This window comes from Aspergillus udagawae (assembly GCF_001078395.1).
Source record: "Aspergillus udagawae IFM 46973 DNA, scaffold_9, whole genome shotgun sequence".
NCBI classification, from domain to species: Eukaryota; Fungi; Ascomycota; class Eurotiomycetes; order Eurotiales; family Aspergillaceae; genus Aspergillus; species Aspergillus udagawae.
In genome coordinates this window covers 1,942,922-1,952,460 of record NW_025091272.1, presented here as the reverse complement: position 1 = coordinate 1,952,460, position 9,539 = coordinate 1,942,922, and the positions used below count along the sequence as shown (strand labels likewise).

The 9,539-nt window shown below is 49.7% G+C and overlaps 3 protein-coding genes across 3 annotated transcripts; 1 reads left to right on the top strand and 2 right to left on the bottom strand.

Moving 5' to 3' along the window:
• Positions 1-2,233: 2,233 nt before the first annotated feature.
• On the top strand, positions 2,234-4,038 carry Aud_010937 (catalase; the record flags this gene model as incomplete). The annotated part of the gene is made up of 7 exons (XM_043295768.1): positions 2,234-2,264; positions 2,316-2,445; positions 2,496-2,730; positions 2,784-2,876; positions 2,934-3,353; positions 3,412-3,496; positions 3,560-4,038. The coding sequence occupies 7 exons, from the start codon at positions 2,234-2,236 to the stop codon at positions 4,036-4,038; spliced, it is 1,473 nt and encodes a 490-aa protein (XP_043151703.1).
• Positions 4,039-4,527: 489 nt separating this feature from the next.
• Aud_010936 (uncharacterized protein) lies at positions 4,528-5,688 on the bottom strand (the record flags this gene model as incomplete). The annotated part of the gene is made up of 5 exons (XM_043295767.1): positions 4,528-4,634; positions 4,692-4,785; positions 4,840-4,908; positions 4,963-5,556; positions 5,611-5,688. The coding sequence occupies 5 exons, from the start codon at positions 5,686-5,688 to the stop codon at positions 4,528-4,530; spliced, it is 942 nt and encodes a 313-aa protein (XP_043151702.1).
• Positions 5,689-6,958: 1,270 nt separating this feature from the next.
• Positions 6,959-9,451, bottom strand: Aud_010935 (fungal specific transcription factor domain-containing protein; the record flags this gene model as incomplete). Its single annotated transcript, XM_043295766.1, has 4 exons — positions 6,959-7,702; positions 7,759-7,893; positions 7,972-8,857; positions 8,925-9,451. 4 exons carry the CDS (start codon positions 9,449-9,451, stop codon positions 6,959-6,961), a joined length of 2,292 nt encoding a protein of 763 aa, XP_043151701.1.
• Between the last annotated feature and the right edge of the window lie 88 nt (positions 9,452-9,539).

The following is a 9,539-nucleotide window of genomic DNA, read 5'->3' as shown; positions in this document are numbered from 1 at the left end:
TGCAGCCTTTTCAAGATGTTGGATATGGGATACTGGACTGCTAGAAAGCTTTCTTTTCTGAAGACTTCTCTGTAGGCTGCGGACCTTTTTATCTAGTTGCCGAGGATTCTGAGGAGTCTGAAAAGCAGATGATATAGAGCCTTCAAGAATTGGTGGTGTTGGTGTACGAAGTTGAAAAGTAATCTTTTCAAGCACCCGGTCTTCATTAAGTGGTTTAAGACCAGCACCTGTAAAGCCACTGTGTATATTCTTCTGGATGAAGACCCTCTCACGCGCAGATGGGTATAGGTGTAGGAAGTCTTCCTTATCAATATGGTTATTGCCAGCAACCATTATTCCTTCAACTAACTTCCTATATGCGCGCTTTAGTGGACCAAAAACACCAACATCCAATGGTTGCAGAAGGTGAGAAGTATGTGGTGGCATGCAAAGGCAGATGATTGCATTCTCCTTGCAGAATGCATCAAATTCTGCAGTTTGATGACTAGAATGGCCATCAAGAATAAGTAATCTCTTTGCACCAGTTGAATGCTGCCTTGAGTATGGCTCAAACACCTCTTTAAGCCAGCGAAGGCCTATTATATTAGTTATCCAGCCATTATCACTCATTGCAATTAACCAGCTTTGAGGAACTGCTGATTCTTGATACCAGGTAGCCTGTTGCTCTTTCCCCTTTAAGATAACCACTGGTGGTATAGAAACCCCCTTTGAGTTCACACATTCAATTATTGTAACCCATTCGCGGTTACCCTGAATGATAGTATGGGGTCTCTCACTGCGATCCACTGCAGTGATAACCTTAGAAGTTGTACAGAGTCCCATTGCAAAGCCAGTCTTATTAAAGTTCCAGATGTCATCCTCATGGATGCCGTATTCTTGAATAGCCTCATGCACAGTTGTAAACCACTGTTTTATAACCCTTGGATCCTCCTGCTTTGCACGCTGGTATGTAATCCTCTGGTTATATCGTGTGCGAAGGGCTGGATGGCGTTTAATAAACTTATATGCCCAGTTGACACCAATGGTTGCGGTAGGATCCTGTGTACGCTTATGGAGTAATATCTGCGCCATTCCATGTAGGAACTCTGGTTGAATTGAAAAGCCCTGTTTATCTGCATCTAGTAGATGCTTGGTAAGAACTTCTTCTTCTAGAGCTGTTAATTTATGGCCATTGGCACGTGTTTCTGAGCGTGGTTTTCTTCCATTGAGGCGAGCGCGAAGGGTAGGCTCAGGCACGCTAAAGGTCTCTGCAGCGCTTAGTACTGACTTAATTTTTTTATTCTTAATGGCTGCAATTGCCATTTGTATCCGATTTTCTTGAGATAAAGGCATTTTTAATAGTGGTGATGATAAAAGAACGCATTAAAGAAAGGAAGTGGTTGACCCAGGGAGAAATTCGTCGCTTGGGGGTATTCGTCGCTCGGTGGTTGATTACGTTAATTATAATGTAACTTACTTCAGCATGCATAACTGTGTGATCCATCGTAATCTATGAATATACTAGTGACTAGAGTATGTAACACATAACCACATAAGCCATACTCAGGATTATCACAATATTACTCACTTTTACCTGCACATGAGTGTGCTCTTACATGAACATGTCAGCAATAATAATACAACTGATCACTCTGATATGTGTGTGTTTCTTAGCGTCAGGGGATGCGGAGGCCGGCAAAGACTCGGTGTCCACTCGGCCCATGACTAATAACTTGGGCCGGCGAAGACTCGGTGTGCACTCGGCCCATGCCGAATGGCTGGCGGATCCACCTAGCACTACTTACGGCTGAAGTGCATGCATGGAATTCGGGCCCAAACAACCGAGCCGCAAGGCTGTTTTTCATCCACTTCCATACGCTCTTATCGATCGAATTGACTTTTCGTCATAATCCACATGTCATCTCAGGACAGAGATCCACTTCGTCATGTTGCAGCCTTGCAGGCAGTGGCTGCTGTGTCGCGTATACAGATGATTCTGTGAGGAGGCACATCGCTCCATTATTGTGTCTGTCTACTCCCCCTCACGGCTCCCCTCATGTGAAGAGGCGATATACCGGAATCTGTCGTATACGAACTCAGGTCGTCATTGCCCGATTTCTAGGAGATAGTGCCGGATTCCAGGATGTTTCTTGGAATATGAATATATAAGGGACCTCCCTCCACGCTTGGAGAGGGAGCATTAATCTGACATTCACACCATCAGAACCGGGCACGCCAGCACAAGTTAGTCGCCATGTCGAAGCCTATTTTTACTTTGGCAGAAGGTGCGAAACTTATAATCTCCCCGTAACGTTCACCAACTAATAGCCCGCAAGGCCAGCCAATTGCAGATCCATCTGTCAGTACTACACTGCCCACGTTCGGCAGCGGTGGCCTTACCACCTTGGGCGATACACTCCTCCTCGAGACGCTCGCGCATTTTAACCGTGAGCGTATCCCCGAAAGGTCAGGAGCCATTCCACCCGTGATCCTCCACTTGAGCTAACATTGAGCAGGGTAGTGCATGCTAAGGCTGCAGGTGCTTGGGGTGAATTTGAGGTCACCAAGGATATATCTTCTCTCACAGCGGCCAAGTTCCTCAATGGCGTGGGCAAAAAAACGCCGGTGCTTTTCCGTCTGAGCACGACTGGTGGTGAAAAGGGCAGCGCCGACACCGTCCGGGACGTGCGAGGCTTTTCCGTCAAGTTCTTCACCGAGCAGGGTAATCACGACATTGTAGGAAATCATATTGTGAGTCTGTATCCTTGAGTTCTGCTGGCTTGGGCTTTCTAATCCCTGTCCAGCCGGTGTTCTTCGTGCGGGACCCAGTGAGATTTCCTTCCCTCAATCGCAGTCACAAAAGACATCCCGCCACTAATCGGCCGGATTGGACAATGGTGAGTGTTTGTTGGTACTCTTACTGCTCTGCCAGTGGCGCTCATCTCTTCTTACAGTTTTGGGACTTTCATGTCAACCAACCAGAGAGTGTCCATGCTTTGATGCACCTGTTTGGCTCTCGCGGCATCCCGGATTCCATCCGTCGAGTGACGGGTTTTGGTGTGCATACCTTCAAGATGGTGGCAGCGGATGGGAGTTTTCGGTATTGCAAATTCCACTTCCGGCCGACACAGAGTATCACCAATTTTTCTGGGAAAGAAGCCACGTTGATGGCTGGGGCCAATCCGGACTTCCACAACCAGGACCTATGGGATGCCATCGCTCGGGGACAATTCCCCGCATGGAAACTCTACGTGCAGGTCATGGAGCCTGAGCAGGCCGAGACTTATGGCCGCGCTCTGTTCGACATCACCAAAGTCTGGCCCCACGCGGAGTTCCCGTTGATTGAAGTCGGTCAAATGACTCTGAACAAGAATGTATGATGACCGCCACTCATGGGAAGCGACGAGCAGATACTGACATCGGAGACTGCAGCCAGAGAACTACTTTGCAGAGGTCGAACAAGCGGCATTTTCGCCTTCCAACATGGTCCCTGGCATTGCAATGACCCCCGATCCGAGTGAGTCACATACTGAATCCCTGGGAGCTTTTGACATGTAACTAAGTACATTGGCTGGCATAGTGCTGCAGGCACGCATGTTTGCCTATCCGGACGCTCAACGATACCGCCTGGGGGTAAATTACACCCAGCTCCCTCCCAATCGGGCCATATGCCCTGTCTACGCGCCGTTCGAGCGTGATGGTATGGGCACCGTGACCAAGAACTACGGCGGTGACCCAAACTATGTGCGTAGTACCTTGAGCGGGGGCGTGCCGAGCCCGGTGGTTTCCGATGTGCGACACAGCGAGCGCATCCAACACAATGCTACCCTCGGCCAGAATGAGATTCAGGTTGATGATGAGGACTATGTTCAGCCTCGTGAGCTGTGGAACAGAGTCTTTAATGAGACCGAGAAGAGGCAGTGGATAGCGAATGTGGCCGAGACTTTGGACAGTGTGCCAGCTCCGCTGAAGAAAGCCGTCATGGAGATGTTTAGCAAAGTCCATCCCCAGATTGGTCAAATGTTGGAAGGGAGGACTACTAGTAGTTCTCACCTTTAGAAGCTTATATCTTTTGAATCATAATGTTGTTCAAGATAGCCTCGGTAATGGTGGTGGCATTTTAGCGGGATCGAGGAGTGCGAAGGAGGATCTGTGAAGATCTCAATCTGACATGGGATCATTTTCATGGTTGGACCGCGTCGGCCATAGTCCTGCCTTCCGGGACCAGACTGCGGTTAGGAAAATAAACAAGTTCTCTCGACACCATTTTTACGGGCTAGCAAATATCTAGACAACGGAACAATGTCTTCCCATTTGACAAAGTATACTACCCTATGGAAATAACGGAGCGCCTCAGTACTCTTCAATCTAACTGTATACTAATTAGTCTGCTAGTTCCGCGATAAATTAGATCCAGATCTGCTGCCGATGATGGATGGTATAACACCTCACGTCGCTTTCGTGGGTTCACGACTCTAGATCAATAGTACCGGGCAGTTATAGCCCCCAAGACCGTCCTCCCCCATTTGTTATAAGCCTGATCAAACCTCACACGTATTTCCTTACTTGTTCCTCTGTCCAATCCCAGTATTTTTTCCCAAGAGAGGGATCTAGCAGATCTTCGCGAATTGGCACAAACCGGCCGAACGGAGCAACTGTGCGATCAAGGTCAGAATCACACAGACCAACAAAACTCTGCATGAAACACCTACCCCAGCTTCCGGATTTGTCTTGCGTAATATCTGGCTGAAGTCCAGCAAAAAGTTCTGTATACGCGCCATACTTCGGATCATGGGCGATCAGCTTCTGTATGAAGTGTCAGCAGCGGCCCGTACGGATCAAATTCCAGATCGAACGAACAAACAAGGCAACTTGCCATCGTGGCATCGATTGCTGCAAATTTGTGACAAAATTTCCAGGGTTCAGGCTCTGTACGTGTGTTAGCCAGGAGCCGAACAGGAACGAGGCGCTGAATGACCGTACTAGACTGATGATCCCGTCCCCTTTCGCCCTCCGAGCGAACTCGCTGGCGTGCAGCACACTCCCAGCTTTACTTCTCGCATATTTCCTCCATGCGCCTTCTTCTCGCTGGTAGTCCATATTTGAGAAGACTATGGCCGGCGTTGGAGCCATTTCGGCGACGCTAGAAGATACCCATACAACTCGGACAGAACCCGGCGCCGATGAGTCGGCCGTTCGCTTCAGAATCGGATAGAGGAGGTGCGTGAAAAGGAAGTGCCCTAAATTATTCGTCCCAAGCTGCAGCTCATACCCTTGAACAGTCTTCGAACCAGCGGGCGGAACCATTACCCCAGCGTTGTTCCACAAGACATCAAGGCGTGACTCCTTCCGGAGAAATTCATCGACGGAAATGCGAATTGAAGACAGGTCTCCTAGATCCAAGTGGAGGTATACTAATCCCCCGGTGGAGTTCGGATTTGCGTGCTGAATCTCTGCAATTGCGTCCTGTGCCTTCGCTTGAGATCGCGCAGCAATGTACACTTTTGCATTGTGTTGATAGAGGATCGCGGCGAGTTGCTTCCCTATTCCACCCGAAGCACCCGTCACGATAAAGACCTAGCCATTTAGCTCCGATAGGCCAAAGGTAATGCCATCTGAGGGAGTACCTACTTTACCACTTTGATCCGGGAGATTCTTTTCCGTCAGCGTCGGTGGAGGTGGGAAGATATTGCTCCATTGCTGACCCATGTTGCAGATCGTTGGTCCGATAAGATACCATAAAGGGTAGAGTAAAACTCTCAGGAGTTCCAAAGACGTGAAGCATCCTTAGGGGCAGTTTAATAGCAGTTTAATATTGGCGGTTCCACGACCAAAACGGGACCAACTTTGACTGCCCATCTCTAAGTCGGAAATATAGAACCTCGGAGATGTGACGTCATTCAGTCTCGGAGATGCTCATGGGATCCCGCAGCACCGTGCCCTGGTGTGGACCGGGCATCTTACGACTGACCGTCTATCCCGTCTGTAGGTGGTTACCCACGATACGTGCACTGGCACCACATGTTTCATGTAGCCCTGGAGTACTGATATGTTATTATCCACGTGAATCCCCGCTGCGGCATGACTGTGATGTTAAATCTACATACGGAGGATGGGTTGGGCAGCATGTACCAATCCGCCATCAGCCCTTTCTTCCGTCATCTAGCCATCATTCAGCTATTCAGCACGATATTGACATATTTCTCTCGCGTTTCTTTCTGCCATGTCACTCCCGCAACGATCACCGGGTATTGGAAGACCCCGCGTGACTGTAATGGGGCTGGGACTTATGGGAATGAGCGCTTTCTGCGACAAGCCACACCCAGATGACGAACGGTTCAAGCTTCTGGACCATGCGTTGCAGTTGTTGTGTATTCTCCTCTTGGCCGTGGCATGCTTACCGCAAAGTATAAAGGCCCTAGTAACTTTGAGGAAGGGGACTTCCGAAAACTGGCGCGGCGTCTCGGTATTCTCCCGAGAACTTCGCGAACAACCTAAAGCTCGTGGACAGTCTCCATGACATCGCACGTCAACAAGGCTGCAGTGGGAGCCAGCTGATCCCAGCATGGTTGCTCGCGCAGGGTAACGGTATCATTCCGATTCCAGGCACGACATATATAAAAAATTTTCATCAGTATACTGGTGCAATCCATGTTAGGTTATCCCAGGATGAGATAAAGAATATTCGCGGGACGGTAGAGCAAGCCACTATCCGTGGCGAGCGCTATCCAGCCGCGTTTGCCAAGACGCTTCTGGCCGACACGGAGGACGTTTAGAGGCTAAGTAATATAAGTTCACTGCTTGTTCATGTCCCTCAGGTGCCCACCGATTCTTGCTGGCAGAGAGTGTGTATCTTGTCCAAACTAACCTTAGAACTGGCCTGCACAAACGCCAGTTATGTGCGTTGCTGCAGGTTGGTACCCAGCCGGGAGGCCTTTGAACTGAAGAATGAGGCCTCCCGTAGGCAGATGCATTACTCCTACTCCTCAGGTGTCCCTTGCAACCCCCTACAAGGCACAACGGATTCAGAGTGCTGCCCTTCCGTTACGCTAGAGAAAATCTCCAACTTGCTGTTCTTGCAAATTAGACTGCAAACTTCTCGGATAAACGTTCTCTCCACGGAGGCTTCCGGCAAGGATTCATACGCGACACGTAGAGGAAACTCGATCTGCAGCAGGAATGACCAAGGGACGTGTTGGACGTAGTACTGAACACTGCGACAAATGTCCCAGGCGTAGCAGTACCGCTCTGGCTCTTCAGATGAACTAAGATTTCCTGCCCCCATAAGGATCAGATGAGCAGCATTGTACATGCAAATGCTGGTGGCAAGAAGTGGATCTGGAAACATCCATGCAGTTGGGGTAGAGAGCGCGTCTCCCTCATCGCTCCAGTGCTGAAACAGAGGGAACCCAGATGCCTGTGGTACTTCATACGGCTCCCCGTCCTGATAGGTATCGACGTACGTTCTCTTCCACTGATGCAGCGCGTCCCGGAGAGACAATGCCCACACTGTCAGTAGCTCTCGCTGAGTTTCCTTCTGTGCAGCTTGGTGTCCATCCATGGAGTTCATCGTGTCCACCTGTTCGAGGAAGGACGGAATATCCACTAACACATCCAACAGATGATGCAAAACATTTTTTTGGCCACCTCCCATCCATGGGATCACTTTCCATTCCGATTTCGAAAGAAACGTCGATGCTCTAACGGTCAATGCCCACGTGACCTTACAATTGATATTAGTAAAAATCGAATGGAACTGGTGTAACGCGCTCGACTTACACACAGTGGGCGTAGTTCGGAGTACAACACATGTTCCATGCCTGATGTATGACGAAAGGGCCCTCTGCGCTCAAACAGCGTGAGCGCAGCTATCCAGTGATAACTGGCAGAGCTTTCACTCTTCTTCCGAAACAACTAGAACGGACTAAGTTAGCACGCGGTCAATCACCCTTTCGTTCCACAATAGCTTGCCTCTGCCGTAGCTAGTAACACAAGGGTATACAAAAGCTCAAGGGAGACAGAGTCCTCGCCCTCGTTATTTATGACTTCGTTCACACCTCGCAAAACCGTTATATAAGCAAGCTCCCCCGACTGCTCTGTGTCCACATCGCCGTCGAGCTTGCCAATAAGCAGCATGCTGACGGCACCCAAAGCAGTCTCCAGTAGCGGATGATTTCGAGATAGCTCTGTAGCGTCATGAACCCAACGTTGCGAGAAACTAGTCGCTCCAACAGGGGAAAAGAGATCCAACAGACGACTGACATAGATACTGGGGTTGTGGATGGCTGTTGAGGTGGGTTCTTGGTAGGATCCCCCGTCACTTGTGGGAATTAGAGAACCCTGAACCACTGGAGAGATGCCAGCAACATCAAGCGCCGTAGAATGGCGATCAGAACTAGCCGCGTCATCTCCTCCGGTTAAACTAGCCTCACCTCTGTGATTTGTAGAGGTGCTTGACGTGGCAATGGCACCTGTCGACGCCGTTTGGTTGCCCTCTACCGCAGAAAGTCCACGCAGATTGGTCTCCTGGCTTGATATCTGTGCAATGACTTTTTGGAGGCTGGGATTCGGGCCATCTGCCATCCTGTGAAATGCTGTCCAAAGAAGCTCTGCATGGGAGGAAACAGAGACGGCGCTAAGACGGCATTCTTCGAGGAGGGTTGCAAGCCCTAAGTACGTCGCAAATGACGTTATCACACTTGCCCGTCGGAGACTAAATGCTGATTTATACGTCCCAATAAGGTCCGTTATCACCGTGGACTCGTGCCGGCATTCGCCCTTGATGGACAACTTGCGCAGAATTCCCAGTTGCTGCGAGAGATGCGTCTGCTCCAATAGAGGCCTTCGAATGATAATCTTCAACGCGTGAAAAAGTAACCTGGAAAGCGGCAATAAGACGACTGCCTTGAGGGAATATATCAATCTTGAGATAGCTAGCCACTTACAGGAGATCAACAAGATGCGGAGGCGGGATGGTCTGGGATACGGCGCTGTCACGAATAAACGAAGGTAGGGTCTCATACCAACGACCAAGCTGGCTGTCAAAGTCATTTACTGCTTGCTGGGTTGATGCGAAGGTTAGTTCCTTCTGGTCGCCATACAACGTCAAGATAATGCTGTGGCAGACTTTGAGTAAGTCGACTAGAGCGCGAAACGTTGAGATAGCGTAGGTCGGGTGTGATTCGTAGTGATCAGGAACTTGTTGCCCAGCCGTTGTCGGATCAGTGTAAGGAGTCCAGCTCTCTAACTCCTCATATGTATCTAAGACCGAATCCGCGAATATCTGGTCCAGCCCGTCGATGGTTGGTTTGTGTCCCAGATAAAGCGACATAAAGACATCAATGCAATATGTTCCCAGGTATAAGTGCTTTCGCACTTCAGCGTCTACGTCGGCGAGAAGGGGTGCCGTGCCTGCAACCTGACTAAAAAACGCACCCGCTGTCGCATGATGGCAGCCCAGACAGCGTACCATCCTAGTGGCAACGTCGCATAGGATTCGACCAGTTCTCGGTTTCCCAAGACATACCAGAGAAGCACCACATAGTAGCAGCGCAGTGGCT